The 24810-nt window shown below is 42.7% G+C and overlaps 1 protein-coding gene, 1 long non-coding RNA gene and 1 pseudogene across 2 annotated transcripts; 2 read left to right on the top strand and 1 right to left on the bottom strand.

Moving 5' to 3' along the window:
* Positions 1-1123: 1123 nt before the first annotated feature.
* Positions 1124-13828, bottom strand: LOC133926850 (polyadenylate-binding protein-interacting protein 8-like). The gene is made up of 10 exons (XM_062372986.1): positions 13305-13828; positions 12686-12796; positions 12552-12596; positions 5552-5624; positions 5352-5464; positions 5210-5269; positions 3798-3845; positions 3643-3711; positions 1571-1632; positions 1124-1477 (listed from the first exon to the last, which is right to left on the bottom strand). The coding sequence occupies exons 1-10, from the start codon at positions 13704-13706 to the stop codon at positions 1420-1422; spliced, it is 1041 nt and encodes a 346-aa protein (XP_062228970.1). The 5' UTR covers positions 13707-13828; the 3' UTR covers positions 1124-1419.
* LOC133926851 (uncharacterized) lies at positions 8340-8949 on the top strand. The gene is made up of 2 exons (XR_009911193.1): positions 8340-8381; positions 8459-8949. It is a non-coding gene; the product is annotated as an uncharacterized LOC133926851 (long non-coding RNA).
* LOC133927479 (uncharacterized) lies at positions 9373-12303 on the top strand (annotated as a pseudogene).
* Positions 13829-24810: the final 10982 nt, after the last annotated feature.

Below are 24810 nucleotides of genomic sequence, written 5' to 3'. Positions count from 1 at the left end.
CTGATGGTCCTCTTCCGGAACTATTCCTCCCTCCGTTCTTTTTGTTCGTCCTTTTATATTATGTGCGATCGACCTTTTAAAAATTTAACGATTAATATGTTTAAAACTATCCAAATTGACTATATGAAAATTATACTTTGGATATGTTCTTACAAATATTTTAATAAAAGTATAACTTTATTAGTATGTATTCCTCATAAATTATAAAAAGTAGTAGTAAAAGTTATATCTCAAGAACCGTAAAAAATGACAGATAAAACAACCGACCAAACCAAGTTTGCGAGACCCATGTGGTGCAGGAGAGGAGTGCAGGTACAGAAACAGCCGTAGCCTCATCGTGCGCGTGTTGACTGCGTGCACATGTGAAGCCTTCTCCTTTTTCTTTTTCTTTTTTGATTCGACATGAAGCCTTCTCGGTTGCACATGGGTCATGAGCCATTGATCTCCCAGGCGATAATTTCTGTCGGCAGCACGATGCAGCGGCATTTATCCTGCGTTGGTGCAAGTATGTTAGACGGCACGGCGAGATCATAATGGGACCAATTGCGAGATCATATTAGAACTAATGGCGAGATCCTATTAGGCTAAACATATTCACAGCAACTCCCGTAACCCCACGTCCCCACCACACCAACTCCGCGCTGATGGATGGAGTCATATCCTCAAGCCATTAAGAGGTGCAAATGGTAAAGCCTAACACTCGAGTATATTTTTTTTTTCATAACTTCTGTAGCAAATTCGATTCTAGCGTAGGTTCCTATGAATTATCGCGACATCTCAATGGACAGATTCCCCATATATAAAAGCAGCTTCCTCTTCGTATAACGAAGAGCATGTTAGAAAAGCATTGGTGAGGATCAGTGGCCTCAGAAGCACAATAAATAAGGCGCTTATATATTGCTGCCGCAAATTGTCCTTTAAACATCGGATAACAACTAGGCACCAGAGAGACGGGTCAGTACAACTATTGCCAGTGTCGAGCAGTGAGATACTACCACCCCAGGCGTAGAAATTAAAGTAACCACTACTAGTAGTTTACTCCTACAAAGCAACAGGTTTTTTTTTTTTTTTTGGTTGCAAGACCAAGGACAGCGAGAGGGGTAAATGTTTAGACGAAAGTGAATAAGAGAAGCCATAGGCATTATTGTTCCAATGCCTGTCAAGGCTGCTATAGCATCCGTCCATAATTAACAAAGGGTAAGAAAGAAAAGGAAGGTCAAAATAGCGCTCCCAGCGACCATACAGATGGGTCTCTGATCCGAGAAACATCAGCGAGGGACCTTCTACTAGACGACTAGATATCCGAACTCTCTTCAACGACAATTACTGATCCGCGATGTGACGGTCTCTAAGGCCACGACTGGAGGCTTTGTTGCCCGGAATTTGCTGCCCTGGACGACGGCTTCAGACTAGCCGGATTCAGTACGACGTCACATGGGGCGAACGAGGGCGGACCGGTGTCTTTGACGGGCTCACCCTGCGCAAACCGAGAGCATGGCAAACAGTAAGCACAAGATGGATAACAAGCCCTTACAATAGTTTGGAACATAGGCAGAAGGTATGTCCTTGCCTGACGGGAAGCCAGCCAAGAACCATGCCACTGCAGTTCAGAGCTAGAATAGCACTATCTGCCTGCACAAACAAAGGTTTAAAAAGGTCAAGGTACAAAAAAGAACAACTCGTCAGGACAAATTACATCTCACTCATATATTCAAGATACATCAGGTTCCATTGTTGAACAGAAACAAAAATATAAGTGGCAGCTCGGGGCACAAAGAGCTGACAGATGTGAAATATGAAAGATAACTTGTAACCCTTTTTAACTCGTTTGTATACTTGTCTGGTACCAAAAGAATCATTTCATATTAAATGAAAATTTAGCAATGCACAGCCCACGTCAGTGAGAGAGATCAACGACAAGTATGTTGCTAACTTTACTTTCTCTGCAAATGCCACCCAGCTGAGTTGCATTTATCAGCTGCCTAGTCTGCCTGGGCCTGCCTGGGCGGCAGCCCAGCCCCCGCCTAACCACCAATTAGGTGCTAAGAGCCGGTCTGCCGCCCGACTAGCGTCAAGCGCCTAGGGAACACTAAAATAAGGGATGTTTCTGGATGCATGCAGTCAAACTATTTCAGTTTTGACCAACAATACACTTATAGGCAATTAGGCATGTAGATTGCCATATTTCTCAAAAAGTATTATAATTTTATTAGGTCCAAACATATGATGCAAGGTAAATCTATTGTCAATCATATTTTGGAGACCGTGACAATGTCCAAACCTCACTTAGTGTTATTAGACCTGGCCACGCCATTGACCAAGACACCCGATTGAGGTCTAAGTCAATGGGTCGCCAGTCAAACTGCATGTTCTATTTAAAAATTTCCAGGATAGGACATGTTAAAACTACATATACACATTCCAATTCCCCGCATGCAAAGTATATCATTATACTCCATCACGTCATAACCAGTAAGAAAGCCCCAAATTTGTTAGTGTGCTGATTTCATTCAAAAACACAACCACACGGTGAGTGCAGTTGGCCACAGCACCTGACGCTTAAGTTAAAAGTTGAAACTTCTTGAGTAGGAAGCTTTTTTCATTAGGATTGAAAACTGAAATTCGTTGGGTTCTTGGTCGCTGCTGACAGGGCATCCCCCAACAGCATACCACAAAATTGCGCACAACTTGGTGACCTTACAGGCACTCATAGATTAGGATTTTTGTAAATCAGTAACTATCACAAGGATGTGTTAATTTGACTGCTCTGTATTTTGCTCCAGAACTTGTGAAACTAGATAGTCCTAACCATTCTAGCATTATAGGCTAGAATGCTAAAATGATTAGGACTACCTAGTATAAATTATTCAAGCAGCGTTAACTACTTCATGCTTGTTTGATACATGTGCAGTGAAAGAGGGTAAATGTCTAGCAAGTTACCAGAAGACTCTCACAGGCTCACAGCTGACATAATAAAAGCAGTAGGAAAAGGTGAGATACAGATGAAGCTATGAGTAGAAAGATGCATACGGATAAAGCTACAATATTAGTGAAGTGAGTCAGTGATGATCACATAGTAATCTCCTTACTTTATCTGTTAGTAAGTAGGAACTAATGATGGCATGACATTATTTTCTACATGCTAAGAATCCATAAAAGCTTTCTAGTTTTAGTAATCATTCTTGAAACTTGCCACACACAACAGAAAAATAACAAAATCAAACAAGTGGTACAGCCTGTAGTTACTCGAATAACTTAAATGCTTACTAATCAATAATCTATGTCAACTGCGACGTAAAATAAATGATCTCAATATGATTCAGGTAAATACTTAATAATAATAGCATCTGAAAGCATTAAAGAGAAAATCATCCAATCTGAAGAAAACCAGATGTAGAAGGATGATCAACCAAACTTTAACCACGGAATTGCCACAAAGCAATTACCAATCAGATGATTTTGAATTTTTTTTGCCACATTTACCTTTCCACCAGGAATTGTTTACATACCCAGAAAGGAGAAAGTGTTTGTGTTGTTTCTCCAATGTAATTAGCATTATTTCTGAGATTAGAAAATGATTCATTCTTGATGACATGTAATATACCGTACTAGTGAAGTACTGAAGTCTCCTGCTTTACTTACTTGGACAAACTCAACAAAGGCAATGCATGTGGAGTGCACATAATCACCAAGTAGCCTCAGGCGAGAAACCTAAGTATAAAGGAAAAAATATATTCATCCTTAGCCATATAAAAAAAAAAGTACATGTCTACCTGATGAAAGCAGAGTTCACATACTTCACCACATGATTCCTCAAAGAATTGCTTCACTTCGTCTTCCGCAATCTACTCAGTAAGGAAAGAGGAAAGTTACAGTAAAATCAATAAAAACATTTATCAAAAGGAAACCTGGCATTTGAAACGTCCTTTGTTTTCACTTTTCATCATTTAACTCTACTATTCTAGACCACCACTCACAGTACTGTTTCTTTCTTAGAATTCCCAAACGGCTCCTGCTCCTTCCTAAGCTCGACTATCCAGAATCAGAATCGCCATCTAGACAACAGCCCTCATTCTCCATCACAGAATGCCCCAATTCCTGTTGGTGCTCATCTATTTCTGATGTCTGTAGTAAGCCTTGCTTCAATCATATCTCTATACATTTGATGATACTTCATTTGTGGCCTCGTGATCACCTTTTTTCGAACCTCAAGGAACGATTGATTTGATAGCACGATCCAAGGGAAGCTCTGGATCTTGTCTAATGTTTTGTAATTAGTACATTCAGGAGATATTTTGTATTAAGGAAACTACATTTTCTTCTCCAGAATCTCGTAGCTCATTATTTTTGTCCCCATACCAGTATGCTTATTGTAACTGTTCTAAGCTGCTATGCATACATGCTAGGTTATTGATTAATATGTTTTTAGTTACTTTTTGAAAGAGAACATATTTCTTTGGTTACAAGAGACAATATTGGTGAAAATGCTGGACCAGTTGACTATAAGAAATCATGTAACTTAGTGCTTAGTGTTCTAATTAGTAATATATTCTACACGAATACAGCATGACATGCAATAACTCTGTAACATCATAAGAGAAATGTGCATCACATAATTGCTTGTACATATTTACATATTTCTCACTAGTATTGGAAAAACAATGACTACATAATACGAACATCGCAAATTTCGGGGTTATACAAATTGTACAAAAAAGCAAGTCAGCATCCACAAAAAAGGTCAGGATAATCCATTGTAAGTACAGTGCCAAACAGTTTAATATCGACCTCAGGGGTGCCTAGTGGCAACTTAATACTTTTCTTTCCTAAAAGACGTATACAGAGTAAAATATATTCAAAAGCACTTCAAGCAAAATATAGACTGAATGGTTGTATCGCAAAAGATAACAATTACATATTTACATGTTCCCTGAAGGCCTGAACCCAAGGTCTCAGCAGCAAGTGGTATCATATTCACACCTTTCCCTCGTTTCAAACAGCTCTACTAGATCACAATACTTGGGTGGTGATTAAACAACTCTTGAAACATCTTCAGTGTCTTCAGGTTGTTCAGTAAAAGAAATTCACAAGAACATCCAACTCAATTTTCAAGGTCAGCTATTACAAATTTAAATTTTTCATGTGCAGTACAGTCCAGGATACCATAACAATATAAGAAACGTGGAAATGTTTCAAGGATATGGCATACCTTCTTATCAATGTTAGTACAATATACAGTCCGGGATACCATTTCTTTCTCATCCTCTGTCTGCAGAAAATGAACGTTAAGGCTTGTCTGTTACAGAGCTTAAACATTAACAGGTAATATAACCTTATATCTGTCTACTTACTCGAGGAAGAAATTTAGGGTTCACAGGTAAAATTGCTGTCTTTGATGGCAGAACTCTGACAGGATAATAACCAAGGATGGTTCCACCAAGCGTTAGCGCTGCTCTTGCACCAACTGCAGAAAAAGCAGCTTCATTCAGGATGGCTTCTTACACCAACATAGGAGTATATCAGATAACAATTGGTATGTTGAAGCTACTACCATCATCAGCAAACTCGATAAAAGCAAAACGCAGCACTGAGTTAGGGTCACCACAGATACGGCAATCCACCACCTACAATTGAAGATGTGTCATAAGAAGTCAACCATAGAGAGATAAAACTAACCACCCAACATCACCCAAAATAGGAAGCATTTTAAATCAGAGGTGGATATGGATGCAATGATATCACCATGTAAAAGCTACCTGGTTTACATCATATAGCTTTAACGTTTAAAGTCTGCAAATGGATATTACTCATGTTTCTTGAAAGATACTAATGATTGATCTTTAATGACTGCCCAGTATGATGAGTGCAACAGTCCATGAGAAATATACACAATTGGTAGATGAAGTTTTGCAAATATGAACTGGATCAGTTAAAAATTGAATTGCCACTATAGGCAACTAATTCTCAATGGTTATCCGTCCGGGCGGTACCTAATAGAACACATGGGAAATTAAATAGCTTGCAACATTGCAACAGACCATTTGCTAATTCTGGCAGGTGTTCCTGTTAATCAAATCATGGTCTGAAGTGTCTTTCAATCTTCAAAACTTGTTGAGATAACTAGGACTAACTTAGCATGTGTGGCCTAATACATATCCCATGAAACCCATCTGCTTACAAAATATCAATCATGGCATATGAAATAGTATCGCTTGAAGCCCTAGAACTCAAAGTGTTCTTGTGATTACCCTCTGCATATAAGTGGATCTCCTTTAGAACATGACAGTCTATAAGAAGCAACTTTGACTATTTTCACAATAATTTGGCAAAAACTATGAAAATATAGAATATTGAAAGCAGTATCTATACAAACATATTATTAGTACATTAACTCGGTCAATCTAGATTTATTTGCTCATATTAGTAATCACAGCTTTAAATTTTTTGACTAAATCTTGTGTGAAACAACATACATTAATACATGAAAGGGGTAACGTATATAGTTACAAGCAGTCACATCGAAATTCAGCTCATCCAAGTGCCCACATGAACTCAAAGATCAACCCCAGTAAAGGTCAATTGAAATCTAGCAATTCAAATTTTCCTAGAAAGGAAACACACATTCAAAGTTCAAATGACTTAGTTTGGCAGGAAACTAAAGCTGTTTTATGGCTGAAAGTTTGGCAGGGGAAGAACATTATTCCATGCGCCATATTTTATATTACTGTGCATTTTGGAATGCTACGTGATGATGATAAATTTAATGATTATCAATCTGATCACCAACTGTTTCAACTTCGAGCTTTACTTAATAATCCAAGTATCAAACCAATATTAGGTAGAAATGGGGATTAGTGTACCAAGTTGATCCTTTACAGGCAAGGCCACAGTCCACTTAAGGCAGGAGGGAGCTGAATCAGACAGGACCCAGGGAGCACACAGCAGCCAGCAGTGATGAGGAGGATCACATGGCCACCCAGGAGTACTTCAAGACCTGAAGTACCCCCTCCCTCCTCTCAAACACCCATGCATAATACATTCATGGAATGAAACCCTAAAAAGTCAATGGAAAAATGCTACAAGATTGATCCAAGGTTTTTTTCTTTGCCGAAGTAGGACTTCGGCCGAAGTGGATGGAGGTGTGGCTGCCTCGCTGGAGCAGATGGATTTGGATTATGAACTGAAGTGAGTACCTTGAGCACAGGTGCAAGCACTAGCTAAGGGAACATGCGCCTTGAAACTGATCTACAAGAGCACTAAAGGTGACCTCACCATCATCATTTCAAGGGCTGATTACACTCAAAGATTTACAAGCTTGGTGGTCCTTGGTTAAGCAAGAGATAAGATTGCTTGTTTCTAGTTTCTACTATGTAAGAAGATTAAACAAATGGTTGCCTACCTCTTTGGCAAAAGTCTTCCAATCTCTACTACTTAAAAAATATGTATCTCTAGTACTTAAAAAAATACATAGTGGTTCCCGTACCAGACAGGACGTCCTGCCTCCTTGTCCTGTCCGGGTTGAAGCAACTTGAGCTATGACCTTTTTGGCCCATGACGATCAATCGACAGCCATCGCAAGCACGTATCCCACCCATCTCCCCCGTTGGCTCCTGCGCCCTCCTCCACGCACCCAACCCTACCATCCATTCATCCACTCTATACCCTCCGCCTCAGAAACACGGATACTTCAGTCCAGTGCCGTATCCGCACCGGATGCCGTATCGGATACGGATACGCGACCGATACGCGACCGATACGTATCCGCGGAGTATCCGCGCGAAAATAATTAGAGGAAATTCCGATACGTGGGCTGATACGTATTTCTGCTTTTGCCGATACGGCCCAGCCCATTTGAAGCCTAACCTAACCTGTGCTGCGGGCGGAGGCACGCACGGTTTGCTTCTTCACACGCAGGCGGGCGGGCAGCGGGCAGGCAGGCGGCGGCTACGTCACGCGCAGGCAGCGGGCGGCCTTCCCCTCCGGGCGCACGGGCAGGCGGGCGCTGGGCGCCGGGCGGACTTCACGCTCAGGCGGGCAGGCTGGCAGGCAATCCCGTAGGCGGGCGGGCGCTGCAGTGACCGGCGCGGGGGAGAGCAGCGGCAGGCGCACGGGAGAGCAGGCGCACGGGCGCACGCGCAGGCGGGCGGGCGGGCAGGCACTGCAGCGGCCGGCGCGCGGGAGAGCAGCGGCCGACGCACGGGAGAGCAGGCGCACGGGCGCACGCGCAGGCGGGCGGGCGGGCAGGCACTGCAGCGGCCGGCGCGCGGGAGAGCAGCGGCCGGCGCACGGGCGGGCAGGCGCGCGGGAGAGCAGGCGCACGGGCCGGCAGGCGCGCGGGAGAGCAGGCGCACGGCGGGCAGGCGCACGGTTGAACTTCATTGGTGCGTTCTCCTCCTTCTTCCCCTCCCATTTTCCCCCTCCCGATTGCCTTAGGTGCTTAGCAGTTAGCATTTAGCAGAGTTATCACCGATTCATCGTGATGGCGACCGAAGGTTCAAGTAGTGATGCTACTGGTGGTGTTTCTGCAACATCGACAGATGTTAGAGCTCCATTGTGGGATCATGTCCATATTTTAGAGAGACCTAGAGCAGGGGGGGGGGCAATACTAGATGGAAGTGCAAGTATTGTTCATATGAAGGATTCAGTAGCTACACTCGAGTTGAAGCTCATTTGCTGCAGAAGAAGGGAAAGGGAGTGGGTATATGTCCGAAGGTGTCTATTGATTTGCTTAGACAAATGAGAAGAGATGTTCTAAGGTGGGATATTTGGGAAAATGAAGATGAAGCAAATCCTGAACAAACCTAGTTGGATACTTGGATGAACTTGCAAGCTACTATCCTAGCTATTATGTTATGTAATAGAACTTAAGTAGAACTTGCTATCTGCTATGTTGAACTTCTATGTTTTATTGTGTGAGCTACTATCTACTAAACTTTTCAATTTGCTATTCGTGAGATTGTGTTTCTTATATGTTCTTATGTGTGATGACCCAAATGGCAGCTACTTATTTTTAATAAAATATTATTGAAACGTATCCGCGTATCGGGATTTCCAGAAAAAAGACGTATCCGCGTATCGGTATCGGTCCGATACCGATACACGTATCCGTATCCGTGTAACTTAGCCCTCCGCCATCAAGGCAGTAGCACCCTTGCCTCTCGCCTCCCCTCCCTCTCCCGCTCATGATGGCGATCACATGCTCGCCGTGGCTGCCGCCCCACCCTCCTCCCGCCACCACCGGGTCGCCCTCCCCTCCTCCTACCACTGTCGTTGGGTCGCCCTCCCAAAGCGGCACCGCCCCCATGAGGTGATTCCGCCCCCGGCCCTGCCGATCCGGTACCACCTGCTCTCACTCCACAGCAGTCGCCTGCCATGGCAACGGCGATTGCGGCGGTCCCCAAGGTTGTGGTGGTGTGCCGAAGGCAGCTGTTCTTCGTGGAGCTGCGGCCCGGGGAGACCACCATCGTGTCATGGGAAGAAGCTCCTGAAGGAGGCTGGGCAGACACTACGAGGAGGAGGTGAGAAAGTTAGGGAGTTTCGTTTCTGCACATTGCTTTGTGCTCACGGAGGTGTTCGGATCTAGGTTTCAAGGCGTCTGATCACTGCCATGGACGCCAGCGGCAACAGGGATAGCGTGGGGAACACGGCGCTGGAGGTTGCCACCCCCGCCTCCCGCGGCCGCGGCGGCCCCAATCTCTGCGTCAGGGGTAGGCGTAGGGGCCTCGAGGTCTGGGGAGAAGCCGGTGAAGCAGACATATGCTGGTTCGTGGATTTTGACATATTTCAGTGTTTTTGTTTTTGAATTTTTGGTGGTTTTTTATCAAGTGCTTCAAGGAGGATTTGGGTTTGGTGTAGTGGAGCAGTACCCATCGGAGGCTACGCGGGCGGAGCTATCAACGAAGATAGGGTTGTCGGACAGGCAGCTGCAAATGTGGTTCTGCCACCGCTCTCAAGGACCGGAAGCCACCATCGAAGCGGCAATGGTGGGGCGAAGAGGGCTGCATTGGCACCAGTAATGGCACCACCACCGGTACTGCAGCTACCGGCGATACCACTGGCAAGCAGTGACCTTATGGTTGGCATTGCTGGGCCGTATGATGAGCCGCTGCACCTGACTCACTCGCGAAGGGCTACCGGGCAGTCCTCAGCAGTGCCCAGGATTTCCATGCTGGATACTGGGAGGAGGTATTATGAGCCACCACCAGTTGTACTGCCGCCTCCCGTGGCACCGATGCAGCTCACACAATCTGAGCTCCATGTGATTAATTATGTGGAGTCACAGCTTGGGGAACCATTAAGGGAGGGCGGTCCAGTGCTTGGCATTGAGTTTGATCTGCTTCCTCCTAGCGCCTTTGGTCCACCAATTGGTACGTATGTTGAAATTCAAAGTCCATGTGCTTTATGCTGAGGTTTAAGCCAATCAATGCTCGAGGTTTCCTGTTAGTTTAAGTGTTAAATTGAGACTTCTTTGATGTCCGGGCTGAATGCTTGTAATGTGATTTTGCAATCTTCTTTTTGGAATATACTACTGGAAAACCTAATAATATTTGTTCTTTTTTTCTAATAGTAAAATCTTATAATTGAGTTTACTCAGTCTTTTGATATTCCTGTAAATATATAGAGGTAGTATGGATGGAGAGGAGTGTTTACTTGATAATAGAAGTATATGGTAGATGGTACGCTGAGGGAAATGAATGATTGATCAATGAAAATTCAAGATGGGAAGTACGGGTGAAAACGTCGCTGATCTCTTTTTCGTACAACAAATCCCTTGGACTAAGAAGTAAACTAATATTCTTTATAAAGATGAGCAGTAAACCAATATTCTTATTAAAGATGAGTGATTGAATAAAAATTGTACATCAAAGGGTCTACTGAGGGAAACCATTTTTTTTTAGATAAGATCTGGAAGAGGAAACGTGAAGGCCTTTTTGTGTTTAGTAGACAGTAACAGGTCCAGGCGTCCAGCATTTATGTTCTAGACCAATTACTTTGTTCACTCCCTGTGTGGATTCTTTTCATTCCATTGCAGCTTCCTACTTTGCCTGCTATTTTCTTTTTAGATTGCATTTATGTTCGGTTGTTTCTACATTCTTTGATCTCCACATTCTACATACAAAAAAAGTGATATGGTATATTATGGATATGTGGCGATGCAAAGGGAAGGACAAAGACAAGTTATGAAGCAGTAGGGGCAACAAGTACATTGCAAGGTAATATTACTAAATTTAGATTACTTAGGTTTCAATTTTCACTTTGCAATCCAATTGTTGAGTAACTTATGGTTCACTGCCATAGGTTTGGCTTTTATAGAATTCTATAAACATAAAATTAGCTTGATGCAAAGATAGCCTCATAGATGTGTGAAATAACATGGCTGCTTAGTTTCCCTTTCTTGATACATCTATTTTATGACATTTGGCTATTACTAGAATTGGAAAAGGCACCGAATGGGATTGCTATCATGTTACTTGGTATTAGTAAAATAACTTACAACAAAGATATATCTTCGTGTCGCAATTTTCTCTCATTGCATGACTACTGTTTATAAACTTTTTTATTTTTATGGTCAACTTGTAACATTGGAGCACTATACCGTTTTTATGGTTGCACAATTGGTAGCTGGGGTGGTGGACCATGGTTTTGGTTGGTATTTGTGCCAGGTGGAGCCGGTGGAGGCGGGCGCCCAGGCGGCGGTGGCGCGGAGGGACATCAGCCGGGACACGGCGGCCTCCATCATCCTCAGCGGCGGCACCAGCACGCGCCTATTCTCTCTCACGCGAACCAGGGCTAAACCTGCAGTAATCACCTCATCCTCTCTCTATTTCTCTATCTTGATCACTCAAATGTCACATTCCATCATTTGTTTGTTTAGCAATAGTTTTTTCATATGCTTTATGTTATCTTGTGCAATTTTTGTTTCCATTGCAAAAAATGGGCACTCAACTAGTATGTATAAATCTGAAATTTCATAAATAGCAGCTTAAGTGCACTAATTGATTGATTAAAAAGGTTAAACCACATCGATCTTGATTCTGTTACACCCATTATATCCTGGCAAGTGCCAAATAATACAAGAAACAAGAAAACAAGTAAAACATAAGAATACTAGGAATTAACCAGAAATGGCAAACAACTGATTTACTTGATTTGGTGAGCACTTAACTGAATCAAAAGTCCAGAGTGGCATCCAACTAAATTTCCATTTGAATGTATGCGCTTTAGTTATAATGCAAATTCATTCTTTGTTCACGTATCCTACAGATTGCAGACTTAAATGTGTTCAATTCTTATAGCACATAATAGCGGAATATATAATGCAAACACGTCGCTCTAACTAAGTAGAGAGAACATCCAACCAATAATAAGTCAAAATACAATTTAAAAACTATATATATATGTAAGATGCAGATAATAATTGCATCCTCTGGAATCTTTAAGCCAGGAGACAATAAAATCTTGCGATCATTAGTTTTTTTTTTCAAGATACAGACAAAGAAAAAGCATATATCTTTCTAAGTGGATTTAACAATAAAAATCTTAGAGCATACCTGTCCACAGGTTGAAAAAACTTCAGCAAGTTTCTGTTCAGTGACCTGCAAATCAAAAGGAGGTCCATAAATCAAGAAAGAAGGGAAACCAGAAATACCCAAATAGAACAGCTTATTCGCTTTGATATTCTCACATGCTGATCAATGTCAGAGACATAAACAGTTCGACGCACACTGTCCTCCCTATCAGCTCGACGTGATCGGCTTCCCATCCTCCTCCTCCCCTGGTTGAAGGGGTTCCTTCTCTGTAAACACAGACCAAATGCAGCTGATTATTCCGAAGAGAAGTACAATCACTGTACTACCCAATTCGTTAAACTGACTGCAAGTAGCACTGATAAGTAATATCTTGGGGAAATTATAGGGTTAACAACGGAAGAAACGAATAAAGGAAAAGAAACATCGCGTGAATCAAATTACAGAAAATTATTTGCACAGCAGAAATCGAGTGAACATCTCCTGTGTAATAGAATATCAAATCAATCGATCCTTGAGATGAATCGGACCTCCAAATTAACGTTCGAATCATGGCGACATGATCAAAATTTATATCACAATCCAGCTAGACCTAAAACCCTCCTAAAAAGGAAGGATCAAATGTCGAGGCGATCGCGTGGGAGTGGCCAAAAATCCAAAGCCATTAACATCACCAAAAACCCCGAAGCACCGATCGCTCGACCCACATGCATCCCACTCCAAACTCCTACCCGGAGACAAAGCGCACCCAATCGGGCTCGGCCATTCGGCGATTACCCGTCGATTCGGCTGGCCGCTGGCGGATCCGTCGCTGCTGGAGTCCATCCCCCCGCCGCCACCCACGCCACCGCCGCCGGCGCCAACGAGCTGCAGCACGTGCATCGGCGGCTGCTGCTGCTGCGGGAGCTGGTGGTGGCGCGCGTGGTAGTCGATCGCCGGCGACACGAAGACGGGCGCATCGGCTGACAGGCGGCGGCCGTCCCCGCGGCGGCGCGACAGCGGCACGAACTCCTCCGCCGAGGGGTTCAGCTTCGAGAGCAGCTCTTCGAGCTTCCTCATGTCGCTCTCGTACTCCCTCACCTCCTCCTTCCCCACCTCTCCCTCACCGCCCTTGGGAGCCTCCGCCGCCGCCGGCACCGCGTCCGCGCGGATCGGGCCCTCCGCCACCACGGCAACCATCTCCGCTCCGCCGAGCTGCGCGAATCGGAGCTGATCGCCGCCGCTGCCGGAAAAAAATTCGCGAGAAAATCGAATCGAGAATTGTTTTGTTATTATTGGAACAGTAGAGGGGGCGAAATGGGAAAAAGCGAGGAGGCGACATCGCTTTCGGGGAGGTTGGCTATAAATAGGAGCCCGAGCCAAAGCATCCTCCATTTTCCCCTATTCTTTTTAAAAATATATATTTTTTTACATTTTTACATCAACTTACTTACTCTTCTCTCGTTTAATAAAATTTTTCTAAACTTTAAATTATATACCTATTTTTCTATTCATTCTCGTCCTACATATATATACAATATAAAAATATATTTTACTAATAAAAATAATTTGAAAAATTAACGGATAATGTCTCCCACCTTTTTCGTATTCAACATAAAGTCAAACTGCGTTACGTTTCTGACACATTCGTTCAATAACGCTTTGATAGCGCATCCATATCTCTATTTCTATGCTTTAAGTTTGTTTTACAATCTCTCGCTACCTTAAATTTGTGCATTTTGTTATGTGTGAATGTTTAAGTTTTTGTTGTAATATAATGGTATTTAACTAGTATAAAAAATTGATTTCTCTTTTGGAAAGAAATGTTTTTTGCGATTTGGGAGTGGCACGGCAGCATAGGGGTGAGCGGCACGTTGGCACGGGCAAGCGGAGCGGACTGCGAGGATCTTCTGTGGCTGTGTACTGCGAGCTCCGGGATTTTTCTCGGTCTTTGACTGGTTTATTTGTACGGTGGATTTGGATGACAGGTGGCTGCAGGGGAGATCTGGTTTGGTTTTGTGAGAAGAGGGGAAAGAGGTTTGGTGATCTTTTGCTGTTGGTGATGGTATTTTGTAATAATGGTTTAACTTGTATGGTTTTGTATGGTAGCATATAATTTCTATATAAATGCTAGTTTTTAAGCTTCAAATATACATACTTTTCTACTACAAAGTTTAAAATAAACAGAGTACAGGTTGTGTTGTGTCTTTGTACCTTTAATTCTTTTAACATTACTAGTTTTTTGCCCGTGCTTTGCATATGGTGGGAAACGGGGCAGGACACGAGACGCGGGAGGGTGCTGTGCACGGGTAGGGCACAGGAGCACGCATGGAGACACGGGACGCAGGCCCACGTGGGAGAAGTGAGCGCGCGGGATAGACGGACGGTAGACTACGTACGATGATAGGAAATTAGCAAATATTTTAAGTAGGAGAGATTAATACATAAACTTTTGGGCTTAGGCCATGGATTGAAGCCTGGCAACATATAGCACGTCTCGACCCATAGTTGTTATGTCAAGTTATTCCTTGAGCAAACACATGTTTTTTTTCAGTCTAAGTGCCACACAAAAACTATGGAGAAGAAAATAAGAAGTCACAATTGTTCAAGATTTGGCGAGAAACATAGCATATGGAATATGGGGTATCATACAATAATATGATCCAACGGAGTCAACATGACAACCATCGGTCCTTGAACCTTAATTGGTAAAATCGTGATTCTAAATATAGGATTGAGTAGGATTGCATAGGATCTATAAGATCACGTCCAGGATCATATAAGCATGTGAATTACATAATACATATCATTAAGTTAGGTTTTATCAATTTAAATTTGTCATCATGATACTCTTTATCAGTTGTAATATTTAAATAATATCATAATTAACGTATGGGACCTTTAAATGATTAATTAAAAATGGTTGAAACAATGCTTAAATCAGGTTTGACTCAAGTTAATATGATTAAGTGCACTCAAATTTAGAATATTCAATTAAATATATCAAAAATCAACATTATAGACTTCCATTTTAAGAACGTATTTCACTTTTTATATAATATATATATATATATATATATATATATATATATGTTTTTCCATATATGATAGAATAATGATTCTATTATCCGATCCTATCATACAGGAATGATCCTACATAGGATGGAGATCTTGGTAACCTTGGAATGCTGAATCAAAAGGCAATAAAAGAAACATGTCAAAGAAATTGTGACGTGCCTAAAGTGTGGGGTGGTAAGGTTTGGCAACAAACCAAACAAACCTTAATACTGCGATTATAAAGGCAATTGGTGTGGGTTGTTGTCTTTCACCACTGCTGTGCTACTTCTATATATAGAACACAAACTACCGCCTCTAATCCAAAATAGATACATTCTTCGAATATGTATAGTCAAATTTTCAAGTTTAATCTCTATTATATATTAAAGTATTTATATCATATTTTTTATGATGATAATTATAATGCTAACAACAACAATAATAGTATTTTTAGAAAGATAGACCTCACGTATCCTTATTATTTTAAGTATTGTTATTAATTTATACTTTAAAAAAGTATAGCAAGTTTAGGCTAACCGTGTTAGACATTATTAATGTTGTAACGTGACTAACTTTGACAAAATCCTATAATTTTTTGCGAGGTGTTTACCAAGTTATCGAGGTTGAGAAAATATTTCTGAATAGACCGTTACACACCCCAAAATAGATAATCTCTTAAACTTTTGTCTTATTTGATGTGGACGGAAGTTTACACCGTAGCAACACTTACACTTTGGCTAGATTGTTTTGTCCCATGCTGCTCGGGCGCGATGGCATCACGTGTGATCTTGCCGCACGGGGGTTATAAAATCCGCGGCTGCAAGGGATCTCAACGTCTCGAGCCGCTAAGTGCTGTCGCGCGTGAGTTCAGATAAAAGGCACGAGCGAAACTGTGACGAAGATTGTTGAGGAAAAAGACAAACTACTTTAAATAATTTTCAGAATAAAACAAAAAGGCCAGAACGTAAACGAGACGGGAACGTAGCAGAAAAGAAAATTTTGACATCTGGTGTGATTGAAACAGAGGTGTACCCTCTTCATCAATCCGTAATATTAGTACAATAAATTTGGTCAATGGGTTAGGAGACAATTAAAACGGAAAAAATATGGTACTACTATCCTGGATGAATTGGCTTACCAGCATGTACTTATGCAGCTATACATCAATTCAACAATCTGGTCAATTTCTTTGCTTCAAGAACTGATGCGACTTAATTATAAGCACAACAAGCGAAGAATGGAAGAAGAAAGAATTCATGATCAGTGCCTCTGACATGAATTCTCTGGAGATAAGTTTCATAAAGCACCAGAAAGTTTTACAATGAAAAGAATTATTTCCAATCTCCAGCGACAAGAAAGGAAAAAGCTTTTCCAAGATTACCTTCCTGTTCTCTGTTCTGAATTTCTGATTCACCGTGATCCGCATGCAGGATATCATCATTATCCCAATAGACCAAAACTGGAGAATCCTGCAGGACTACCATCAAAAGGGGGAAAAGATGAGGCCCTTCTTCTCGCATGGGGAATATATTATATTCTTCAGAACAAATGCAACTTTGCTCAGAACAATATTGCACTGAAAAGAACTGAACTGAAACCTTGGAAAAAGAAATAAAAGAAAAGAAAAGGACTCAACCACAGCAGCGGATCAGCACACAAGGATTTTGCCGAACGAGATACATAGAGCACGAGGGATAGAAATATAGAATACAAAAACAAATCCATGACGCAAATGAAGTAGGGAAGTGAAAAAAAAAAACAACCGCCATGTGTGTCTCAGAAGATATACATGTGTTAATAGTAAAAAATGGCATGATCAGTTCTTTTTAACGCTAGATAGTCCAGTGAACAGCTATGTAGATGCTTATAGGATTGATTTATGCTGAAAATATGTTTTTTGAAAAAAAAAATAGTCCAACGAGATGTCTTATGGTCGTCAGACCATCAGTGAACGCAAGAAATTTTTTTTAAGGTAACATGCTCTCTAAAAAAATTACTCTAACGATACACTTGGCTGAACGCCGGACCATCCGATGAGTTAAGACTGATTTTTTGAGGGAAAAATTGCTCTCTACAAGAATTAGTCCGGCGAGAGTTTCGGTGTCAACACCGGATCATCTAGTGCATGTATTTCAAATCTTGCAGTAGAATTTGCTCTCTGAAAAATTTAGTCTGGCGAATACTCCAGTGAGTTCATTCGCAAACGTCGGACTATCCGGTGTGAACAAGTGGGTTTTCTTGCAGAGAGTTTGCTCTTTGAAAATATTAGTCCAGTGAATACTTCGGTGAGTTCATTTTTAATACCAGACCATCCGGTGTATATTAGGAAAGAATTCGAGGTCTAGCCAAGTTGAACTAACTGGATGTTCTGGCGCTTAGAAATTTGTCCTCGCCGGACCATTCGGCGTTCTGTCCGAGTCTGAGTCGAAGTGGATTCGTAGATCTGTTCGGATTCTTTTCATATTTTTGGCCCAACAGAGCGTGTTTGCGTAGGTTTTAGTGTAAAGAGTCCTATTTTCATAAGCCAAAGTCCAAGCCCCCATATAAATAGTTGAAGGGATATAGGCCGATTGCAACAACTTAGTCAATCACAATAATTGTATCTACTTTCGTTCTACTTTACTTTCCTTCACTTTAGGGTAGTTTTAGGGTAGTTCCTCGCTGCTACTTTGAATCCCCGCAATTTGGGTGATAGTTCTTTGTCGATTTGCTTGTAAATCGTCCGAGCGGCAATCCTCAAGGTTGCCGATCGAAATTCTTTGCTTATTTGCTCGTAAACAAGTCGTGTGTCACTGCGAAAAGTGGTAGTTATCCATGGATTCGTGTTGCACGGGGTTGCCAAATCCCGCGCCAGCACAAATTGACGACTCCGCTGAGGAATGACGATTCTCCATCGACACATTCACCTAGGGTTTCGGCGACTTCACCCTCTACAATCTACTGTTGTGCCATGTCTCAAGAGGGAACCGAAATCAACCCCAACAACATCATCTCCCCGACACCTGAGGAGCTTCCTGAGGAGGATCGCCAAGCCATTGAAGCTCAAAAGTAGGAGGTGGAGAAATTGATGCTCATGTGCTATCAGAAGACACGACAAGGCATCATCAAGAAGAGTGATCCAATGTCTATCGTTCACGCAAAAGATGAGGTAAAGACTGATGTAAGTGTCTCTACTCACGATTTGCAAGAACAAACTACACATATGGTTGATCAATCTGTTGGTGTTGCTATGTTTAATAATTCTGAAACGTTGGTTAAAAGTCTAGATCATGTGCTAACTAGTCAAGTTAGGGCTTTGGTTATTGAATTGCAAGATGAAAAAGGTAAAAAAAAAAAAATAGCCCCAATTGCATGATGCTAGCACCTCGAATTCCAATGATGATAACAAACTTCAGCGAGCACCCTTAGGTTCATCGGCACAATTTATATCACATTTGCCTACAGAACAAACTATATCAATGCAACAAACTCATAACCGAGTCAATGTGGGTTCGGCCAATATGGTGACACCTCCGTTTAACACATTGAATACAAGCAAGCCAAAGGTATCCTCATTTGTTTTTCTAAGTACCAAGCATTACATCTAGCATGACTAGTTCGGTTCCACATGTAGCTAATAGCCGAGCTAATGAAATTTTAGCAAGCATGCCATTAGTTACCTACAATACCGTGGCATATAGCACACCTCATATACCCCCACAAGGTACCAGCATACCCTATAGTCCATTGCTAGATACTTATTTTAATATGTCTTTGCTAAATACTCCATACATACAGCCCGTGGTTTTACACTCTCATGATACACCGTAACCACAACCTTTTAGGCCGCAGTCATATGCTAATGTGTCATCCAATCGGCCCATGGCCGAAAAACTTCTGGGGCCCAAAATGATGGGAACAGGGGGTCCCGATCTTCCGTCAGGTAGGGATAACTAACGATTTGGTGGAGATTTGACACAAACGATCCGGCTTCCAATCAATAAGATTCGAACCCCGCAATCGCAGCACCACTTCTCCTCGGGTTATCAACCGTGCGCTGTGCGATTGACCTCACCACGAAGGCTAATCCTTGCCTGCGAATCGAAGACACAAGCAAGAACCAAGAAGAACACAATCTGGAAAATTGCAGATGAATTGATTAAGCTCACAAGTTGGGGTCTCACAAACCGATCTAGCGGCGAACTGTTCTTGACAGATTAACTTAAGCAAAACCCAGCCCTAAACGACGGCACGATGGCTGTTTATGGAGACTCTAGGGTCGCGCAAGACCCTCTGGACGCGCCCCTATTGGGCTCCAACACGATACAAGGCCCAAAGACCAAAATACGACGTCGCATCGCCGAGACAGATTCTGGATGTCAACTTGTTCGGACGATTCCCGTTAACTCCAGATGAATTTGAGCCTGATACTGGTGCCATTGGAAGCGTCTTGAAATTATCTTTCCATCCATCTATAGTACGCCCAAATCCGACTCTGTATGCAACCTGGGCGTCCGTTTTAGTGCGGGCTGTTTCTGGAGTCCGAAACAGAAACGAAATCGAATCGGTTTGGGCCTCCATCTTGAACCGGACGTCCGCGCTGGCCCTCCACGCCTCGAAGGCCTTCTCCACGCCCTTGCTGGTCCTCTCCTGTGTTCCTAAGTACAATTAAATCATTAGGTAGCAATTTATTCTCAAACTCACAAAAAGAATTGCTTAGGAACGAGTTCACCTGTAAATTTAAGAGTCGAGCGCGAGCGCGAGTAATTGGACCTTGCACAGCAACTTGAGGAGTTTCGTTTGCATCCGTAGGAGGGATGTCCTCATCATCCTCCCCCTCTTGAAAAGGAGTCGTCCTCGACTCAAGCTCATCTTCTTCTCCCAAATATGACTTCAAATCTGAAATGTTAAAAGTGGGACTAACCCCAAACTCGGGAGGCAACTCAAGCTTATATGCATTGTCATTAAGCTTTGCCAAAATTTTATATGGACCAGCAGCACGTGGCATCAATTTAGACTTTCGCAAATCTAGAAATCTATCTTTTCTCAAATGCAACCACACTAAATCACCTGGTTCAAGTTGAACTTCCTTTCTACCTTGACTACCAGCAATTCTATACTTTTCAGTCATCTTTTCTATGTTCTCTTTAATTGAAGCATGCAATTTCAAAATAAAATCAGCACGCTCCGTAGCATCACTATGTACTCACTCAGAAGTAGGCAGAGGCAAAAGATCAATGGGAGCACGAGGGTTAAAGCCATACACTACCTGAAAAAAGGACTTACCTTGGTGGTGGAGTGAGCCGCCCGATTATATGCAAACTCAACATGAGGTAAACACTCTTCCCACAGCTTCAAATTTTGCTTCAATATCGCTCGCAGCATTGCAGACAATGTTCTATTTACAACCTCTGTCTGACCATCTGTTTGTGGATGACATGTTGTAGAAAACAGCAGCTTTGTACCCAATTTGTTCCATAGCGTACGCCAAAAGTGACTCAAGAATTTTGCATCACGATCTGAAACAATAGTAGAAGGCATACCATGCAAGCGAACAATCTCTTTGAAGAAGAGGTTAGCAATATGAACGGCATCATCCGTTTTATGACAAGGAAGAAAATGTGTATCTTAGAAAAGCGGTCGACCACAACAAAAACACTATCGCTCCCCCTCTTTGTCCGAGGCAATCCCAAAACAAAATCCATAGAAATATCAGCCCACGGAACCGAAGGAATAGGAAGAGGCATATACAAACCATGTGGATTCAATCGGGACTTAGCCTTTTGACACGTAGTGCATCGAGAAACAAAGCGCTCGACATCACGCCGCATCCTAGGCCAAAATAAGTGTGTGGACAGCACATCCTCCGTCTTCTTAGCACCAAAGTGGCCCATCAAACCACCGCCATGTGCTTCCTGCAACAACAAGTGACGAACGGATCCAACTGGAATGCATAGACGGTTAGTTCTAAACAAGTATCCATCATTAAGCACAAATTTATTCCATGTACGTCCCTCTTTGCAATTCAAAAGCACATCTTTAAAATCATCATCTCGAGCATATTGTCCCTTAATCGTTTCAAGTCCAAAAATACGATAATCAAGTTGAGACAACATGGCATAGCGTCGAGACAAAGCATCCGCAATCACATTATCATTCCCCTTCTTGTGTTTAATGATGTAGGGAAACGATTCAAGAAATTCCACCCACTTAGCATGTCTACGATTCAGATTCGTTTGGCAACGAAGATGTTTAAGTGATTCATGATCCGAATGAATAACAAATTCCTTAGGCCATAAATAATGTTGCCACGTTTCTAAAGAACGAATGAGAGCATACAATTCTTTATCATACGTGGAATAATTAAGAACAGGCCCATGCAATTTCTCACTAAAGTAAGCAACGGGTTTACTTCCTTGCATCAAAACAGCACCAATGCCAACTCCACTTGCATCGCATTCAAGCTCAAAAGTCTTACCAAAATCAGGAAGTTGGAGTAGCGGCGCGTGAGTAAGCTTGCCTTTCAAAAGAGCAAAAGAATCCTCCTGTGGCTGCCCCCAATGGAATGAAACACCCTTCTTGGTCAGCTCATGTAAAGGGGCAGCGATGGTGCTGAAATCCTTCACAAAACGGCGATAAAATCCTGCAAGTCCAAGGAAACTCCGCACTTGTGTCACCGTCGAAGGCGTTGGCCAACTCTGAATGGCATGCACCTTGGCCTCATCCACCTCAATGCCCTGTGGAGTCACAACATAGCCAAGAAACGAGACTCGTTCGGTGCAAAAGGTGCACTTCTCGAGGTTACCAAATAAGCGCGCGGCTCGCAAAGCATCAAAAACAGCACGTAGATGATCAAGATGTTCAGATAAACATGTGCTGTAAATCAAGATATCATCAAAATAAACCACCACAAATTTGCCAATAAATGGGTGTAAAACCTCGTTCATCAAACGCATGAAAGTACTAGGTGCATTAGTTAACCCAAAAGGCATGACTAACCACTCATACAAGCCGAACTTGGTTTTAAAGGCAGTTTTCCATTCATCGCCCAATTTCATTCTAATTTGGTGGTAACCACTGCGTAAATCAACCTTAGAGAAAATCTTAGAACCACTTAACTCATCAAGCATATCATCTAATCGAGGAATAGGATGACGGTACCGGATGGTGATGTTGTTAATGGCTCTACAATCGACACACATGCGCCAACTGCCATCTTTTTTTGGAACCAAAATGACAGGAACAGAACAAGGACTAAGGCTCTCACGTACATACCCGCAGTCCAAAAGGTCTTGGACTTGGCGCTGAATCTCCTTAGTCTCCTCAGGGTTGGCCCTATATGCAGCACGGTTGGGCAAGCTCGCTCCAGGAATCAAATCAATTTGATGCTCAATCCCGCGAATGGGAGGAAGGCCTGGAGGTATCTCAGAGGGGAAAACATCTCTGAACTCCTGCAAAAGGTTAGTCACAGGTGCAGGGAAAGTGCTAGCAATATCATCAATGGAAAATAAAGCATCTTTGCAAATCAAGGCATAGCAGCAAGTATCATCATCATGAAGTCCTGAAAGATCAGATTTTGTTGCAAGCATGACAGGGGCTTTCAATTTAATTGCTTGCTGATTTTTAGGTTTAACATGAGGTTCATTTTTTGCACTTTCAGCTCTATCCTTTTCAGCTTGAACAATTTCAGCAGGAGTTAAAGGCAGCAAAGTAATTTTCTTTCCCTGATGCATGAAGGTGTATTTATTACTTCTACCATGGTGACGTGCATCATTATCATATTCCCAAGGTCGACCCAACAAAAGAGAGCATGCTTCCATAGGTACTACATCACAATCAGCAAAATCAGAATATATACCAATGGAAAAATGCACGCGTACTGTTTGTGTTACCTTAACCTTGCCGGAATCATTAAACCACTGAATATGATAGGGGTGTGGCCGTGGTCTTGTGGCCAAGCCAAGCTTCTTGACCAAATCTAAACTCACCAAATTGTTGCAGCTTCCTCCATCAATTATAACACGGGCACGTCGATTGTTGATGACGAAGAAGGTTTGGAACAAATTATGGCGCTGCTGCCTCTCTGATTGCTCAAGCTGAGTACTAAGGACACGCTGCACAATAATGTTCCGGAAACCCGCCGTGGCAGCACCACCCAAAGCATTGGCATCATACATGTTGTCATCGCCGGAAACGGCACTCGTGTCATCATCCTCATCAACATCCGAAGCACTAATGTAGCCATCATCTGTAGCAATGTACGCCCGTTGGCTAGGGCAATCCTTCTTCACGTGGCCAAGCCCATGGCAGCGGTGGCACTGAATGCTCGAAGTGCGACCACTGGAAGGCGCTGAATCTGATTTCTTGGCGGGTACCTGCAAAGAAGGCTTACCAGCGGCCTGAGCTGGTGGTAGTAGTGGTGGTACGCGGGCACTCGAAGGAGGTGCTGATGTAGTCGTCTTTGGCGCATAGGAAGCGCCAAAATTACTCCGGGTTTTATGCTGTTGGCGTCCCTGCAATTCCTTCTCTGCAAGCATAGCAAACTGGAACAACTGGCCGACAGAGTTAAATTCCTTAAAATCAACTATGTCCTGAATTTCACGCCTCAATCCCGAGTAAAAACGACAAATGGAATCCTCATTCCCCTCCACGATGCTACAACGCATCAACCCCTTTTGAAGGTCACCATAATAATCCTGCACAGATTTATCCCCTTGCTCTAAACGCATCAATTTCTTACGCAAGTCTCTATGATAAGATGGGGGAACAAATCTATCACGCATAGCCACCTTAAGTTCTTCCCACGTGGTAGGTAAAGCACCATCTGCAGCTAAGCCCGTCCACCAAATGATAGCAAAATCTTTAAACTCACTAGTGGCTTGTCTAACTCTATGTTGCTCAGGCACAAGGTGGGAACAAAACTTCTGCTCTACTGTCATCTCCCAATCCAGATATCCCTCAGCATCATAATGACCCGAAAAAGATGGTATTGTGAATTTAATCTTAGCATAAGGATCATCGGGTACACGATTATTATTACCATGCTGATGGTGAGCACCACCCATACCTTCTGTGTTGGTGCGGAGACGACGTCGTAGGCGTGCTTCCTTGGTAGCTGCTTCAACGTAATTACCGTTGGCATCAAACACCGCGTCATCTGGAAAGCGTGGACCGGTGTTCTGTGGGTGTGGAGGTGGACGTGTCTCCAATGCAGCAATTCTATCAGTGAGCTCGGACACCTGTCTGTCCACCCGCTCCAGCATGGTGC

The sequence above is a fragment of the Phragmites australis genome, chromosome 8 (genome assembly GCF_958298935.1).
Source record: "Phragmites australis chromosome 8, lpPhrAust1.1, whole genome shotgun sequence".
Lineage (NCBI taxonomy): Eukaryota > Viridiplantae > Streptophyta > Magnoliopsida > Poales > Poaceae > Phragmites > Phragmites australis.
Note: the sequence above shows the minus strand (reverse complement) of the source record. Positions and strands in the feature narration are given on the sequence as shown.

What these genes read in the sequence shown, in the direction of transcription:
- LOC133926850 (XM_062372986.1), bottom strand. Translation starts at nt 13,706, where the DNA reads ATGGTTGCCGTGGTGGCGGAGGGCCCGATCCGCGCGGACGCGGTGCCG. An exon ending in GCGGCCAGCCGAATCGACGG is followed by an intron (nt 12,797 to 13,304) that starts GTAATCGCCGAA and finishes CTGTGTTTACAG; the next exon opens with AGAAGGAACCCCTTCAACCA. An exon ending in TTGAGGAATCATGTGGTGAA is followed by an intron (nt 3,712 to 3,797) that starts GTATGTGAACTC and finishes CTTTATACTTAG; the next exon opens with GTTTCTCGCCTGAGGCTACT.